The sequence below is a fragment of the Ammospiza nelsoni genome, chromosome 12, assembly GCF_027579445.1.
Source record: "Ammospiza nelsoni isolate bAmmNel1 chromosome 12, bAmmNel1.pri, whole genome shotgun sequence".
Lineage (NCBI taxonomy): Eukaryota > Metazoa > Chordata > Aves > Passeriformes > Passerellidae > Ammospiza > Ammospiza nelsoni.
Window position 1 is genome coordinate 6,781,769 of NC_080644.1, and position 18,125 is coordinate 6,799,893.

The following is an 18,125-nucleotide window of genomic DNA, read 5'->3' on the forward strand; positions in this document are numbered from 1 at the left end:
ATCTTTGGACTTTCAGGCTCAAAAGCAGCCCAGACCCCACGGTGGGTGCAGGAGGGGTACAGGGGAGTGGCTACAGCTCCTGCCCCAGATACCCTGCACCCAGTGCCCATCCCAGGGATGGGTGACCTCTCCCACCTCCCAAGCCAGCCCCACCCTGTCCCACAGCCCCTCCCTCTTGCGCAAATAAAGAAAGAAAAACCGGATGGGCATTTCTGCATTGAAAACATTTATTTTACAACAGTGGTTTCCGATAACTTAGCAATCTTTATTTTAGTTTATATTCGGACATACAAGACACAAATTACCATGCTAAAACAGAAAATAATTCCTTCTGCCGTCGCCGCGGGTATGTACAGGAGCTCAGTAGTATCGAGTGTTACAATCCACGAAGTTCAGACAGCCACGTCTACTTACAGACAACTCAAAGTATGGTCCTTTAGTAACATAACAAAATAGATATATGTCTATATTATAATTGCTTCTCAGATGCATTTATATTTCGATTGTGGTGGGTTTGGTTTGGGGTTTTTTTTAACTATTTTTTTCTTTTTTAAAGATGGGCTCCCTCTATCCCCCACCCCTGCCCGAGTTGAAGTGCAGTGCAAATGCAGGCGAGTCTCTCCTGGCATCCTCAGCTCCTTCTGGCTCCATAAAGGGGCCAGGAAACCAAACCCCACAAGGAATTACACAGTTCAGGGCCTTGCTCACATGCAAAATGAACATAAACCGCCTGGGATGTCAGCAGTGACACCAACCAACCCATCCACACCCCACCCCAGCAAGGCAGCAACGGTGGGATGAGAGGGAGGAAGGAATGACAGCCATCAGCTCAGCATCCAGCATGGAAACAGCACGCTTGGAATTGGCAAACTTGGAGTTCATCAGCTGTGATGGTCACAAACAGAACTTCAGAGGTGCCAGCAGTAAAAATCTCCCCAATATTTCCCCATTTCTGCCGTGAAGGAACCCCTGGTGTGCTGCGTGTCAGGAACAGCCCCTGGCAGGAACAGCCTGAGGAGGAGGAGGGCGGTGGTGACTCTATCCAGCATAGCTAGAGGGGACATGGTGGGACTCACACGTGCATCAGCCACAACCATTGTGCCTTCACATGGATCACTGCCAGCCTCAGGTGTAGGAATTTGAGTAACTCCAAGTCCTTAGGAACCCACCTGCAAGAGGAGGGACAGCACCTGGCCATGCAAACCCTATGCTGCTCATGTGGGAACTCCCCAAGCAGGGTGTGGGGAGCAGGAGAAGCATCTTCTCCTGCTCCTAGGACCCATTTATTTATACAACAGGCTCCTTCACCATGTCCTCACCAGTCCCTCAACCCCACAGGTCGGGTTTGGGTTTTCCTGCAGCTGAGAGCAGAGAAGCACAAATTTGTGGCCACACAAAACTCACACCTTCCCCCTGTCTGGCTGAGTTCAGAGCACTACTTGGAGCCAAATCTCACGTTTTTTACCACCAAAGAAAAACCCAAGGTGCACACCTGTTGTATAAATATATACATATGTGCATATATACATACATACACACACGTGATGCTGCAGCCCACACCCTCAGCACGGGGTGGACCTTGCTCTGTGAGCTCACCCAGCCCCATTTTGGGGAGTCCAATGTGGTGACAACTAGGGAAAACCCCCAAATCCATGTGTTCTATCACAGCTTCAGTGATGAGCACATTAACCACATCTAAACACCCCACGTGCCAGCTGCACAAATTCCAGTCACTCCAGAGCTGCCTCTGTGCCCTCTGCCAGCTCTCCCTTCTCTCCTCCTAAGGAAAGCTGGAGCAGGCAGAGCTCTGTTCCATCCAGAGGAGCTGGGACAAGGGGCAGCTCATGGAATTCAAGTAGATTGTTCAATTTTTGGAATGGTTTGACAAGGAACTGCTCACAGACTGCAAGAGAACACCCACAGGGCTGGGAGAGGGAGCAGAGAAGACAACGGCACTCGGGAATGAACAGCCAGTTTATATAAGAGCTTCCTCTATACATATACATACATATATATATATATAACCACCAGAAATTCCCAGCATCTATCCTTTTAACACCAAAATGAACTGTGCATGTAACATTGGCATAATGAAAGTTCATCTTCCAGATTTCTGGCATTTGGCTTGTGCAAACATCAGACAGCCAGCTTCCCTCCCGCGGCTTCTCCTCGTAAAGGAAGTGTCTTCTTGGAAGAACACAGGAATTGCAGTCTTGCTGAGTCCCAGACAGTCCCAGAAAGCCTCCAAAGGCAGCTCGTGGAGGGGACCATGGATCTTGTGGGAGCTGAACACTGACAAATTTCCTGCCACCTGGTGAGCTACTGGCTACGATTCTTTCGAGAGATTTTAAGCAGCTGTTGGTGCAATGAGACACTACAAACTAGATGATCTCCACTAAAATACAGAGAAGCAGCACCAGATGCTGAAGCATGTGAAGTTTATATCGACCTGACACTATAAACTATAACTGGGGGTTCAGTGCTCCAAGATTAATGCATTCAAACATCATTCGGAATTACTGACACGAGGTGGGGACTGCAAACTGCCCAGACCACCCTGCCAGAGTGACCTGTTAAACATGATGCCAAGATACACGTGCACTGGGTACAAAAAAACCTGCAGCATAAATTTCCTATATTATCCAGAACTTGGCAAAAAGATCAAGGGGCACCAGAGGAAGGGCACAAAGTAGTTGAGAGAAGCAGGTGCCTCCCTCAAGGGGCGTGCGTGGTACAAATGCTCTGGAACAGCCCCTCAGAGTGCACAGGTGTCCCTCCCACACCACTAAACTGCTTCACAGAAGGGACAGGAATAGTTTTTCTGCCAGGCTCCTGCCCTGGTTACACCTGTGTGAGGTGTTTACAGGCTGACAGGAAGGGTTTGGAGAGCTGCACTCCCCCGACCACAGCCCTGCCACAGACTGAGTGTTTCTGTGCCATGCCCAAGCCCTCCTCCTCTGCTCTGCCCCTCCAAACCTCCAAGAGGATGCCACTTTAAGAACACTAGGAGTGCTAATATCTAAAGCAGTTTTAAAAGACTACAAATCTAAAAAGAAGACTAAAAAAGGGAACATGGCTCTAAAACATCACTACATGGGACCAGCAAAAACCGACACCCTGTGGGATGCCACTGAGGTCTTACATAAATTTATATACAGATAAATATTTAAGAATTTCCTACAAATATCACTAACAAAATGAGACTGGCATTTGAGGGGTGCAATGCCCCTTCAGTACAGTGCGTTTGGGATGTTCCCATCCCTAGGGAGGATGGGCAGGACAGATCCAGCACCTCCTTTTCCAGCAGCTCCATGTGCCAGGAGGGACAGCTGGCACCTGGGCACTCTCAGCAGCAGCTTTCCCTCCTCACCTAAGCTAGGAATGGCTCTCCATGCAACACAGGGATAAATCAGTATCCTGAACACCAAACTCTCCAGCTGGGATTCACCCTTAGCTACAAGTGCTAAGGAAATCAGTGCTGGAGAGGTTGGAGGAGCTGGATGGAGGCGGCCGAACAACTGGAATGGAGGACTCAGGCAACTTGTACAAATGATACAACTTTAAAGAAACAAATAAATAAATAAAATCCAAGCTCAAGTTTTAATTCTGGCAAAACACTGGACTGAGATGGACAGTGGTCAGGTTTGATTTTGGAGGGAAACATTCTGCACTAAGCAGGTCAGGCTGCAGCACTGGGACGCTGCAACTCCACTTGCCCAAGCTCAGAATTCCTGTCTGAGCTTCTCTGCCAGATTTAAACCATTATTCCCAACTTTGCATTTACTAGGATTCTACTTGGCCACTATGAAGTGCAACTCATGTTAGAGCCCAGGGTACTCCTGCACCTTCCCTCCAAGAGGGGAAAAGTGGGCATTAATGTACTTATGTGCCATGACACGGTTTTGGCTTCAGAGAAGGAATGTTTCAATCACTTCCTTACATAGTTCAAGAAGAACTTCACTAATACACAACGATCCCAAACTCAGAGATTAAGCACTAACATGGGCAAACTTGAAAGAGCTTCCAAAAACATGAGTATTCCTCTAGAATTATGTTTTTCCATTATTCCCTGTAAGTGAGATCTCAGAACGGTTTCCCTTGGAGCATCTAACATCACTCTGGCATGTAACAGAGTAATTTCCTGTTCACACACCACCCACAGACAGAACCAACAGGAAAGCAGTCTCTCTCCAAACTCATCCCTTGCTAAGCAAAGATCTAAAACTGCAAACTTATCCTGGATGTCATCTTTCCCCACAGATAACTGTTCTGCCTCTGGTCCTCATGTGCTGCCACACTTCAGTTCCCTTGTCAGGAGCCTGCAGAGTGACTCCAGGTGTGCCACACACCTCCCTGGAGCCACAACTTCCCACCAGCCTCTCTACTTCTCTGGAAACAGCCCAGAGAGGGTAAGAAATAAGAGCATTATTCCAAATGAACAGTGACAACCAGCCCCCAGCACTGGGGGCAGAGCTGCTCTGCAGCAGAGCAACACCCAGCAACCATCTCCATATTATCCACTGAGATGAACACAGGGACAGGGAATGGAACAGCTCCCAGGGAAGAGCCCCTCCCTCATTCACTGACTTGCTCTGATGAGCCACACTCATTTACAAAGCCAAAAAAACCTCAATACCTTTTTTTTTTTTTTACTATGAACACAATTTGCAGATACAGGCAATTTTAACCAGTGAATGTGGAGAGGACAAAGCCTGCACATGCCCCACCATATTCCAGAGTGCAATTTTACACCAAGAATAGGCTCCAGGCAAAGTCTACAGGGACAGACAAAATTATATTGGGTTTAAGCCTAAAAATGGCTTTTTGTTCAAGGGGTCAAAGAAAGACATTAACTAAATAAGGACCTCAAGCCAAATCATACACAAATGTCCTCAAGGCCATCCAAGTCAGGAAAAGATAAAAGTATCTTGCACTAAACCACCACATTTCAGGTCTGTAAGGAATATGGGCAAAGAAGAAATGACTTAAGGAGTGTGCTGCTGAAATTGAGCCATTAATTAAAAGGAACAGATTTTTTGGGGAATTTTGGAGGCTGAATATGGTACTAAAATCATGCTGATCTGCAGCAAGCTCCCATGCAGGCAAATATGTGCTTGTACCAACAGCCACAGCAAAGTCTGGGTGTGCAAACACTCCTCACTGAGCACTGAGACCTTGGGGAGAACATGTTCTCCTACCCAGCACGTTTAACATGGTTTCATGGCAGATTTCACGTTGCTCATGCAAAGACAGCAGGAAAATATATTCAGAATAGTTCTCTGGGTCCCTGCCCTTTCCTGGCAGCCTTTGTGCAGACCAGTGGATCTTTACCCTGCTTCAAAGCCCCACCTGGAGCTGGTGAGGGAGCAGCAGACACAGGGGGAAGGTGCCAACAGCCCCTCCACAGAAAGAGGGGAAACACATCAGGGGGATGGGGGTACAAGGGACAGTTGAGGCATTGTGATACAAAACCATAATGATTAAAATTAACGAGGCTGTAATTACCCACTGAAAGTGCCAAGTGTGGGTTCTCTGGAGCTGTTCTAGATTTGACTCTGGATCACCTAAAGCAGGATTACTGACAACAATATACACCAGTAATTCAGCAGCTGCCTAAAATGCCTTTTTAGCAGTTAAACCTCAGTAAACCAGTTTCTAGAACAGAATTCGGACTTGATTTGGTTTCAAAATAGTACAGGAAACCTTTCAGTGGTTTCCACATAGTTGTTCCAAAGAAAAGAGAAACAATGGTGTAAACAAATGTAAATGCAAGACAATGTGCAAATTATACAATATAAACACAAAGAATGGTGGTTTGTTCTTTAAAACCCATTTAAGTACTCCACAAAGATGTTCATTAAATTAAAGGGTTAGTGTATTATAAAAGCTTTTAAAAAAAATATGTAATACTCCATTTGCCTATTAAAGTCTCAAATTATTAGAACAAATTTTTAAACACCAATTGTTTTTAAACATTTCTGCTGTTGCCTACTGTCTGCATTTTACCATTTGCTCAGTGAGAGCCAGTTAACCAGTTTCACTTTAAGATTCTCATGCATTCAGAAACAAAGCTGCACTATTTGGTCTTTAGCATTACAGGAAAACAACTGAACTCAAATCAAAACAGAATTGTGCTTGGAGTTAAAATCCCACTGCCACCACCACAGGAGCCCATTCCCAGTTGGTTTTGGTTCCATTGTCACTGGAGATCGCCTCATACACAACGAGCTGTTCAATTTACTCTTCAAAGATTGGCAACTCTCCCTTTTTATTTTTCAAGGTAGATTTATTTAAGCTGAAAACCAGCATTAGAGAGGACTCCAGCTCTGCAGGACTGGCATGTTTTTGGTTCTTGGCTTTGTAAACTTGCTTAGATAATAATGCAGGAATAGAAGGAGGAATGAAAGAATTGGTTTGTTGCACTCAAATGAAAATCCTCAACTTCTAAAGGTCTTCGACAGCTCAGCTGTACAGAAGAACAGTGGCTTCTGTGACACTTTTTAAATCTCATTTTTAGGCCAGTACTGCTGCTTAAAATGCAGAATGTCTCCACCGCACTGATATTGTGACAACTCAATACATTACACCACAGACATTTAACATAACTCCATACATGCTATAAAAAAAACAAAAACCAAAACAAAACAGGAGAAAAAAAAAAACAAAAGAAAGGAAACAAATAAGACCGTAGCTAAACTGCTTTAAATACTGCATGCTACAGCACTTCACGTATCGTCGAGATACGACACTGAAAGGTGACAAAAGGCTGAAGGGATTACAAAATATTTTCGGCAGGTTGGAAAGCTGCCCTCTTACTGTGGCAGAATTATTCCCCCTCCCCATTCTCTACTTCTAATGTTCATGATTCTAGTGTTGAGTTGGCCATGTATTTTGTTTTTTATCCATTCTAATGACAGTGTTTCCTTAACTTAATTAAATCCATCAGTGTGGTAGCTGGGGTGAGAGTCAGCTGTGAGCTGGGTTGTCTCTGTGGCTGATGCTGGCTGTATCACAATAGGTGCATCTGAGGCCTCTGAAAAGTGAAGACAAAAGGCTTAGCACACCAAGGAAGAAACACAGCACTGCATGTTTTGGTAAGCACATCTCCCTACAACCCTTTGATAACACCATTTACACTCCTTTATTAATTCCCTGATTTTCAGTGTGCACACAACAGCGTTCACCTCAACTCTACATGTGGGATGTTTATTACCATTTCCTTTTTCCTGCTGATCCTCACCCACCATTCAGCAGTGCCCATTAAAAATGTCATCAGAGCATACACAAGGCTCTACAGTATTTTAAATTATTGGTTCAATCCTGCAGAAATAGCTTCACAAACAGTATTAGAGCTACAAGGGTAGCAGTGCCACTTCCTCTACACCTGATACAATGAAAGCTGCCTTGACACCCCCAACCTTTGGGTACAAGAGCCCCTTGCTGCAATCCCACATGGCTGGTCCAAATGTTATGTGGATGTGGAAGGAACACAATGATGGTCACTGACTGCTCTGAAGCTGATCCCAGCTAGTTTCAGTGAAGACCCTCCAGGTGTTTGTAGCAACTTTATCTCTGGTATCAGCACCACCCATGTAACTCGTGGCACAAACATTCCCTGCTCATCATCCATACCCCAGGACCTGATTTTTCCTCAACCAGCTCACTGAGCACTCCAGCAGGGACTGATGTTCATCCTAGAGAGCTCACAGCATTTTCACCTACCCCTTTCATCTGACTGCAACTGTGCCTCCAAGTCCTCTGGAGAGACGTAGAATTCCTGCTCTTCGCCTTCGGGAGGTTTCGGTTTACACTTCCCACAGCAACAATTACAGCAGCAGCACAGACAGCAGCAGCAGTAGCAGCCTGTGATGAGCCCACAGAACACAAACAAGGCCTGCAGAGGACAGAAAACACAGAAATAGTCATGACCTGTGTCCACTGTGCCATGACCACAGAGTTTGTGAGACTTGGATACAGAATTGGAGAGCAAAACCACAGCAGTCCGGAGACAGAACTTAGCAGCTACAGCTTTGTACTTTATCACTGAGAAATACTTCAAATTATCTGCAAAAGTGGCTATGGTTGTCCACATCTTGCACTGAGGTGAATACTGCCAGCCTGGTTTGCTTCAGTAATTTCTACCATTTAAGTTAAATGGACTATTTTGCTGCATCTGGAAGAAGGTACAGGTCTAATAAGCACATCTGTACTAAAATTCAGGGGTTTAGGACAGGCTGTAATTCACATAAATAACCCTGGAAATGACTGAGCTGTACCAGCTGATGCACAGGCCATGATGTACCTACAGCAAGGACTTGGAGCAGCCCAAGGCTGTGGGCATGGCTGAGGATTGATGCTCCCAGCATGTCAGCAAGGCAGCTCCATACAAGCCAGGCCTGCCAGGTGCTTATCACAGTTACAATGGGCTAAATTAAAGTCTTTCTATAGGTCACTGTGCAACTGTTTGAAAAAATAATTTTACAGATAGCAAACCAGCATGATGATATAATTACTGTCTTCCTTAGGGGATCAAGAGATGGAGGCAATGCTGGCAAAGGATAAAAAAATGGACCCATGCAATGAAATGCAAAGAGATTTTCTGTAAGCCAGAGTTCACAGTCAAGACTCATTCTGCAAAAATATTGACCAGATTTTATCAGAGAATACACCCCAAATTCTTTTCTCTTCTAAATCCACTAGAAGAGTCCAAGCTTCAATTAGTAACCCAGGTCTTGCTTATTAGACCTGTCTCACCAGAAGCTCCTAGAAAAATACTCCTGAACTCAAGATCACAACACAGTAAGAGAAGGTTAATTAACCCAGTGTCAGAAATTCAGCAAATTTCAAAGGTAAAACCAAGAACAGTTATCAACTGGAGCTCTCTAAGAGTTTCCAATACCAATCCAGAATAACTCCTGTGCCCTTTTATTTACCTTTGCCCACCAGCTGGACAGCACGAAGTATGTGTTCACATTTTCTTCACCAAACTGCTCTGCTACATAGAGCCCCAGAGACCCATACTTATCGTAAATGTTCCGCTTTGTGGCATCCGTCAATATTGCGTGGGCATTATTGATCTCTTTAAATTTTTCTGCTGCCTCTGGATTATCAGGGTTTTTATCAGGATGATATTTCAATGCCAGTTTCCTGCAGAAAGAAAAAAGAGAATAAAACCTGGGGTTTGGGTTCCTGTTTTTTTGATTTGTTTTTTTTTTTTTTTTCTAATTCTGCAGCCTGCCACTCAAGGGAGACTTTTAAGTTGCAACTGTTTTCCTTCATCTGTGATTCAACTTCCCTGTTGATTCTTCCTCAGATGATAATAAAAGGCTACAGCAGTGTCTAGCTTAGTTCACAGGACTGACTTCAGACTGTTGGATTTGACCCTCAAAATTCAATGGAAAAAAATAAGAGACATTGAATAAAAATAGGTTTGGGGTTTTTTTATCCTCAGCTCCAGCAATTTCCATCACTAAGTTTTGCTCCTGCCACAGGAAAGACACACCACAAGTCTAAGGTATAGCACCAAAGAGTAAATAAAAGCAAGTTGCTACAGCTGCTTGAAAAGTGTCTGAACTGCTGCTTCTGCAGTGTCTGAACACAAAAATAGAACACACGATCACTTGTGGTTAATTCACCAATTCCTGTGCAGGAACAAAGTACTTTTCAGTTCAAGCTTTGCTAGAATAGAAAACACTTCTGAGTTTCGAGACATCAGGAAATCACAATGTAGCTCCCCTAATCAGGCCAGATCTCTTACAAATAACAAAAAAATCAGATAAAGCATTGATAAATGTGCTAGTTCTCACATGGCCCAGGCTATTTACAGACACCAGTAGAAATAACTGGCTAAACACCTCCTTATGAAGGGAAAATACGTGCTCCCAAGTAGAAAAATGACACGGAGCCACATGCTGGCAGCTCTCCTGCACCACAAAAGGTACTTGTCCTCCTACAGAAAATGACCACAAAGTCACGTATCTGAGAAAGACAGGAGGAGTCTGCAGACAATTACATGTCAGCTTTGCAGTGGGGAAATGTTCAGACAAACATAAAACAAAGATGTATGCAAGCACTTGGATGTGTCTGCAAGTATCTCACAGCATTTAGAAACCAGCCTGAGTGTGCCCTTGGGACACTTCACAGTGCCTGATGCTGCTCCAGTAAATCATGTCCACAGCTGCCACTTGTGCCCCAGCCTCAGTGAGGGCTGAAATAATCACAGCAAGTTTTATAAACCTGGAAAGGGCTTAGTCAGGCTGCAATAATTAAATATTTTTATTTCCCATTTCCTACACGTACACAAACCCCACAGCTCCAGGCCAGCAAAGGATGTTCAGACTGAACATGATAAAGGAGCAGCAGAGGAAATAAGATCAGCTGAAGGTTCAGGGAAGTGTGAAGCAGCTACATTTCAACCCAGGATCTTGTGGGATTGTTCCTCCAAAGGAAAAACTCACAGTATTTTCCCCAGGAAAGTAAAATTATTTTCCAGTTGCTCGAAGATAACCCATTTAAATCTCCACTTAAAGCTTTTAGGAAGATAAAGCTAATTTTTGAGAATTGTGGAACTGGCTTATTCCTAGACTTCACCATGTAGTTGCCATCATGTAACTTTGGAAGGGAAAAACCCTTGGTAAAAGTTAGAGACTAAAGGAAAACCATTTTGACAATGAGTATCCTCATGGAAAGATGATGCTGACCCCTAGTGTAATCCAAACGCATTGCCACTGGGCACAGCAGCAATTGCCTTTAAGCAGATTTATGGGAAAGGAAGATGCTACAAGATTCTTTTTTGGTAGTTGTTATTTGGTAAGTATGAAGCCATTTCATGTGTCCAACTCTTAAGGAAAGGGATACAGAAAAAAATATTTTAAAACTAATATCTCCACAAAAAATAAGAACTTTTGAACAGAATTCCAGGAAAAAGTAATCATTCATGCTCTGTTTTCATCCTTATTTGTATATTTAATCTCCATCTCCCTGTGCCAGAAGTGGAAATGATGGACAGCAGGGCAGTTCTGCACATCTGTGGTACCCCTAAGACAGATATAAGGCTACATAGTAGGAAGAGTTTAATTCTGATCACAGTCCTAAAATTCTGCTCAAACTTAGGCAAGGACCTTTCAGAATGACATTGTGCATTTTAGAATTTAACTTACTAGATATAAGATGGAAAAATTTAAAGCCTAGGCATGTTTTCACACCCTGTTTTGCAAGAAGCAACCACGTTTTCACCTATTTTTCCCACATATCTTTCCTGCAAAAGGTCTAAATAAACCAACTGAGGCTCCTACATAAATAGACCATTTGCTGAACACTGAATTAAAGTGCTACTGGGACAGGTGTAACACTCAAAGCTTTACCTGTAAGACTTTTTGATATCATCTGAAGTGGCATTTTTGTCCAGCCCCAGCACGTGGTACAAGGACTCCCCAGAGGTAGAGAGTGAGCGTTGCCTCTGGTCTGCCATCTTGAGCTAACCTGAGGAGAGAACTGGCCCCTGCAAAAAAAATAAAGATCAAGAAATGCTTAAGCCAAGGAAAAACCAGGCCTCTTTAAGCAAACTCTCAAAAACAGAGTCTACACATCAAGATTCAGCTTTTATAAAATGTGCTTTGAAAAGGTTCTTTATACGCGTGGAAGGTAAAAAGTTTTAAAATTCAGTGAATTATCAGTGAAAACAACTGTGACGTTGGCACAACAGCAGCCACCCTGAATCCCTGCTGTATAGACTCAACTCTTCTTTCCAAATTAACCCAAATTTCCAAAACCCCAAATTAAGAGCTGATGTGCAGCTATAGCCATGTACTGCATAACACATCTCTCAAATCACTTCATCTCCTTTCTTAGTCTTAATATTAAGATAATTTATTTGTGATAATACCTATAAAAACCACATGACAACAGAGAAGTTGCTGTTGAGGTTGCCTTTTTGAACCACACTAGCATAGGAGTAACTGACTTTATTTGTATTTTCTATTTCAGAAATTACATTTAAAAAACAAAAACAAAAACCAACCTTTCCCACACCTCCCAAATCCCAGTCGCCCATCTTATCACCAGCACCAGGCCAAACAGAATCCTTAGATAAATCCAGTGTGACCAAAGCTGTGCATTCCACAAGGAGAGAGGGAATGTCTGCCCAGAGAGGAGATCCCCTCTCTCACTATTTAAAGTTGTGGCTCCAACATTTAACATGCATTCTAGTTAAAATCACGTTACTTGAACATGGATTAACCTCCTGCTCCAGATCCAAATGTGACAGACCCCAGAGGTGTCCCCTGTGCCATGCCAGGAGCAGATCTGGTTCTGCCCTCTCCCACCCTGAGGAGATCAGCTTTGCTGTTCTTTAGCTGCAGAACTGCAGCCAGGATGAGCATCCAAGAAAAGACTATTGGCTATTTTTGGATTATGTCATTACAATTAGCCCACACCAGATTATGCAGCCTTTGAAAAAGATATTTAAAGCAGCAGACTTTTCTAATTTAACCCTATGTCTTATATAACAAATTAATAACCTCAGCTTTCACAAGGCTGGCTGAAAGCAACACCCTCAGCCCTCACCCCCCTGCACTGCCTGGGAGGAGCTGTGACCACACCTCTGCTCCTCCCAACTCATGGGAATCATCACACCCACACAAGGGGGACCAAGTGACAAGGATGTGGACAGACACATCACCACTGTCTTGTTCAGCTCAGAGCCTGCTGTTGATTCTCTGCCTTTACATCCATTTAACACTGCTCACCAGGCCCAGTTGTTTTAACTGGAATACACTGGCTCAACCAAACTCTCATCTAATCACCTTCAAGAAGCCTTTGGCAATTCTACCTAGTTTAATTTAAAGCTTCCTAGAGAATGCTACAAATTATTACTATTAATAATTATTTGTCTTAACTTTAATTCTCTGGCTAAAAATTCAAACTACACCCCAAATCTGGAAGGTGAATGTGTGGGTAGGGAGAGGAAGTATTTTCTTTTCAAGGACACTGTTCAGTACCAAAAGCTTTCTGTATGGGAAGAAAAGTACTGAGTGCTGCAAGACACAACACAAACAACTCACTTATTGGGGCATAATCTGATTCAGGGAAAGGAAAACCATATTTCAGGAAAGAAACCCTCTGGGCCAGCCTTTCCCACAGGCAGCTCCCAGCCCCCTCTGCCCCGGAGCTGAGGTCAAACACTGATGATCCTGGCGTGTCTCTGCTAATCTACCTAATCACAGCAGCCTGCCCCTGCTGCTTCCCAGGCTCCCTGCTCAGCTCCTCCTGCTCTGTGCCCATCAGCACCTCCTCCCACCCTCCCAGAACCTCCCTGCAGCTCCAGCACACAGTCCCTGCCAGCAGCTCCTGCCAAGGAGTGTCTGTCACCACTGCTCTTGGACAGGGACCTGAGAAGTCAACAGGAGGAAAAAAAAGCACCTTGATTGGAATTCCACATGTTGATTTAGCCCTCGTGAAGAAGGCACTGCTTCAAACAGGAGCTTCCAGGGCATTATGGACATTTTTGCTACAAGCTGCAGCTCTATTTAAGCATAACAAGCTTCCTGTAACATCAATCCAGCGTGGCCTTGGTGACAGATGCTGCAGATCACAGCCATACACCATGTTCTGCTTAACAAAATCTGCACTGCTCAATTAGGGCCAATTTGTTTAATAAAAATGAATTCAGTATGACCCAGGCAGTCAGTCTGCAGGCACAGGGATACAATTCCACACTGCTGCATCCTTAATTGCTTCCATCTGAACAGTGCTGGGGATTCACAGCTTGGTCTAATGGGATGTTAACATTTATTTCTCCAAGCTGGGATGAAATGGACACATTGGCCTTGGCAGGAGAGTGGAGGACAAGGCAGGGATGGGAATTCATCTGGGAAGCTTTTTACTTAAGGGAACAGGGGAGTATTATCACTAGGAATTCAACCTTTGGCTTTTTTAATATAAAACAGACAGTAAAGGTGCAAGTTATTTAAGTTCCAATTTTCCTAAACTCAGGTATCATTTCTGCTGTTTTCACACGTGGCTCTAATTCACAATCCTGAAAGCTGCCCTGCATTTTTAAAAACTGTTGTGTTCAGCAGCAACAAACCATCTGCTCCCTTTTCTATCCAAGCAGGATGCCCTGAAGAGGTTTCTCTGGGAAGGCTCTGGAGAAAGGTAATCTCCTGGATTAACCAGCAGAGTGTTTAACCATCTGAGCACCACGATATCCTGCCCCAGTCAGCTCTACCACAACAGGCAGCTGCATTCAGCACCACCTCACTGAAAATACTCAGATTAAACCTGGCAGGTTATTTATGGAAGTCAGCCTTAATGTTCTAAATACCTCCATGGAAAATTTAACCTTAGAAACACTAATTTGCTTTTCAGCTTCCCAAAAGAAACCCATCAAGTTTCATGAAACTGGTGATACCTTAGTTTCTGCAAGGTCTGCTGACCCTTTTGGAAGTTGTATTTAACTCATTAAAATGGCAAAGAGTTATTACAGCCAAGGGAAAAAAATCCATAGTTCTCTGCCAGTTTAGGGAATTAAATACTCAGAGAACATCCCAAATAATGTCTGCACTGAACAGGGTGACAGCAGATCTGGTGGCCAGAAGCAGGGAAGGAGGAATTAAACTCCATCTGATGCACTGCAGGATGCTGCAAAGAATGTCAGTGGAAGCTGGCAGTGAGGAGGACACATTTTTGCAGGAAAACATGCTGGGCTGTACGGACCCTGCTCACACAGACAGCAGTGCTTGGGACAACACTGAACCACCTCTGCTGGATTTAGGGAGGGCTACCCTGAGATAAAGGGATGGAAGGCTCATTCCATGGACAACAGCCACAGTATGTGGGTGTCATCAGCCTCTGAGCTCTTCTCATTTCCCTCCAGGGCTGAAGCACTGAGTATTTATCCCAGAACAAACCTCTGGAAACTGTAACCTCAACTCTCCCTTTTCCCATCTCCCCCTATGTAAGTGATACAGGCACTGCTGTCCCTTGAATTTCCTTGCTGGAGGAAAGGCTGCTGCAGGAAGGACTTGTGGCTGTTCAGCTGCACTGATCAAAATCAAAAGGGGCACAGGACACCAAACAAGGTTAGCTTTAAAGATCTCCAGCTGGAGCACAATCTCCAGAATTCTAATTTTCTCCATGCCTGTATACTTCTCAGTTTAAGTTCCTAAAAATTAAATAAAATAATGAAATCACTCCTTGAATGGATGTGCCAACACCCAGACCTGTACACAGGTAAAAACTGCATTACAGTGAACTGTCTGCACACAGTGTGGGGAGCCTGGTTGGAAACAGCTGCTCCAGAAAGTGAAATCCCTCTGTGAAGGAGAAAATCCACCTCCTGCTGACACAGTGAATGATACCCACTGGACACAGGACAATGGGAGGTTATTAACCTTAATGGGTATTGTTTGCAAAAGAGTTTGGTTAAAACCAGCACATAACATCCTCTCAGTCTTCCAAAAAATCCCCAGTAACACAGAGAACAGAGGAATCCCCAAAAGGGAAGACAGGCACCAGAAGGAATGACAGACAGACTCAGGGAAGTGCTGGACAGGAGGAGTTGCTGCTGTCCCAGGTCAGCTCAACCCTGCACATGTCAGTAACACAAACTATCAGGAATGCTGTCAAGCCCTCTACAATTAAGTTTTAAGAGCACATTAAAAGATGATTAAAGAGTCCAGCTTGGAAATTATGTTTTGCCAGCTCTTATAAAAATAATGTCTAGTTGATATTTTATTATACGACTTTAGGAAGCACTTGAGTATTTTAGGAAAGATTTGGATTCCACAAAGCATTGCTGCTAAGTAGTAAAATATAATGTTGGTTAAAGCTAAAATTCTGGCTTTGCAAAGATTTCCTGTGCAGAAAATTAACTTACAATAGCACCTAACTTTAGGTGTTAATTTAAAACTGAATTATTCTATACCAACCAGCATTTATCAGTAAAAGCCTAAATAAAAACACCGAGCCTGAAAGCACTTCAGTAAATATTGATTTGTCACAGAAAGGAAAAAGCACCACTGGCCTCCACATCCTGTCCATCTGTCTCAGAGTCACTTAGAGTTGTCCTCACAATCTGGTATTTTTCAAGGGAGGAAAAAAAATTAAAAGGGTGATGAGAGAAGCATACACAAGACTGTGTTACCACAAAAATATGAGGTGTTTTAGCCTTGGCTTCCTGAGGTAGTAAGAGATTTTTGTAGGAAACTTTGTTTCCTCAGCAATATTTTGCCTTTAAATGAGATACAAGAAATAAAAAATTTCCAGAACTCACCTGGTGTCTATTTTGAATATTCTAGGGTGATAGCAATCTTCACACACTTCTAAAACTGATTCTCCTAAAGACAAAACAAAAGCAAATTAGTTGTTCACCAATTCTGAAGTTGAGGATTCACTGATAAATTATCATTACATTACTGGCAGTAAAAACACACAAGTGTTTTATAAATATCTGTATCACAAGTACCAAATAAGTCCTCACAATGTAAATATTTGTCTTTAGAATGATAAACTGTCGAAATAAATGACAAATATTTAAAAATACAGAGTCAAGGCCTCTATGGTTTGAACCAGAGCTTCAGTCTCTTCTCCCTAACTTATCATGGGAAAGACACACACCTACCCAGTTGCATGGAAACTCTAATAACCATTATCTGTGAAAGACTTTGGACTTTTTCAATGTAGGCCTTTGTGAATATATATACTGAGAGCATGAGAAGCATGTTTTTCAAGTCTTGCTAATCTGTTGTGCTGTTAGAGAGAGACTGTAAAGCAGCTTAGCCAACAGAGCAGACCCCAAGCTCCGGCACTGGAGCAGCAGGCACAGCCTGCTCTGGGGAGCAGCACCAGCTCCTCCTGCCAGGACACATTTCCATCAAGAAAACCATGCTGTCAACCAATTTGGATTCCCTCACCCTGATGCAGATGAAAACCAGTCTCATTTTGGTGTACAAGGAGGGAGAGAACCTGAGGTGACCCAGCAGCACACTCGATCTTTCAGCAGTCAAGCTCCAGCATGGAAATAACAGAGCAAAGGGGCAAGAACAGCCTAGGAAATGCTGCATGGTGCTATAGAAAAAATCAGGGAAACTCACTGCAACAGATTAAAATACCTTTCTGATTAAGCAGGTGCAGGACACATCTAACCCACATCACCAATCACAAAGTCACTTATGCATGAGATGACTGAACAATTTAAACCTCGTGAGCGAACTTCAGAGCAGTTTTTACCTGGCAAGTCATCACTTAATTGCCATACAAACCCTTTCAACAGCTTTCAGAGAACCAGCTCTGAATGCACTTGAGAAATAAACTCCTCATTGAATTAATAATTATGCCTTTCATGGGCTGGAAGGTTCCAGCATGGCAAACAGAGATGTTGGGAATAAACCCAGGGAGCTGCTGGCATTGCTGCCCACAGCAGTTGCTTGGTGCCATCTGTAAGAAGCTGCTTGATCCAGCAACACATCCCTAAGTGGGTATGAATGAACCAAGCAACAACTCAATAATCAGCTTATTGTTAATGGATCTGTTTAGTTCCTTTGATAGGAAGCAGCAAAGGACTTTTCCTGAATAACGAAAGGCAGGGAGTTAAACTTTCCCACTCAGAGCCTGTGCAATACTAGGGAGGGGGTAACTCCCCAAGGAAAAATGTGCTATTTTGTGAAGCTATAGAAGCTTCCAGGTTCTCTGCCCCCAGCTTTCTTTATTAAAAATAATCCACAAGAACATTATTTATGCATTTATAGAAAGCTGCAGATTGTTAATGCTGTTGGCAACCAGAATTATGGCTCCCTACCCAGATGAAGACCACCTCTAATTGGGCCACTCATTCTGTTTCAGACAGCAAGCCCAGATCCAAGTATGTTGACAGTCAAATTATGTTCAATTTATGGAAATAATATGAATAGAACATAAAAGGAAAGGGGAAAAAACCAAAGTCCAAATGTAATTTGGAAGCAAATGTAGTTTGAAAAAATGAGCTATCCTGCTAAGGTCAGAACTGGGCACATAATGATGTAAATATCAGACCATGATGTGTGGATAGAAGGTTCAAATATAAGATCCTGGCCTAGGCCTCATCAAAACTCCATCAGCAGAAAAGTTAGTATTTTTTACAGCACTTA

The 18,125-nt window shown here is 43.4% G+C and overlaps 1 protein-coding gene across 2 annotated transcripts in view; it reads right to left on the reverse strand.

Moving 5' to 3' along the window:
• Positions 1-205: 205 nt before the first annotated feature.
• DNAJC5 (DnaJ heat shock protein family (Hsp40) member C5) overlaps positions 206-18,125 on the reverse strand; it is a 30,681-nt gene continuing 12,761 nt past the window's right edge. For both annotated transcript variants that reach the window (XM_059480494.1, XM_059480493.1), the window contains exons 2-6: positions 16,274-16,337; positions 11,364-11,500; positions 8,934-9,147; positions 7,723-7,894; positions 206-7,033 (exon numbers count right to left, since the gene is read on the reverse strand). In XM_059480494.1, the coding sequence (XP_059336477.1) occupies positions 6,930-7,033; positions 7,723-7,894; positions 8,934-9,147; positions 11,364-11,470 (597 nt within the window). In that variant the 5' untranslated portion in view covers positions 11,471-11,500; positions 16,274-16,337 and the 3' untranslated portion in view covers positions 206-6,929. The remainder of the gene's footprint in view (positions 7,034-7,722; positions 7,895-8,933; positions 9,148-11,363; positions 11,501-16,273; positions 16,338-18,125) is intronic.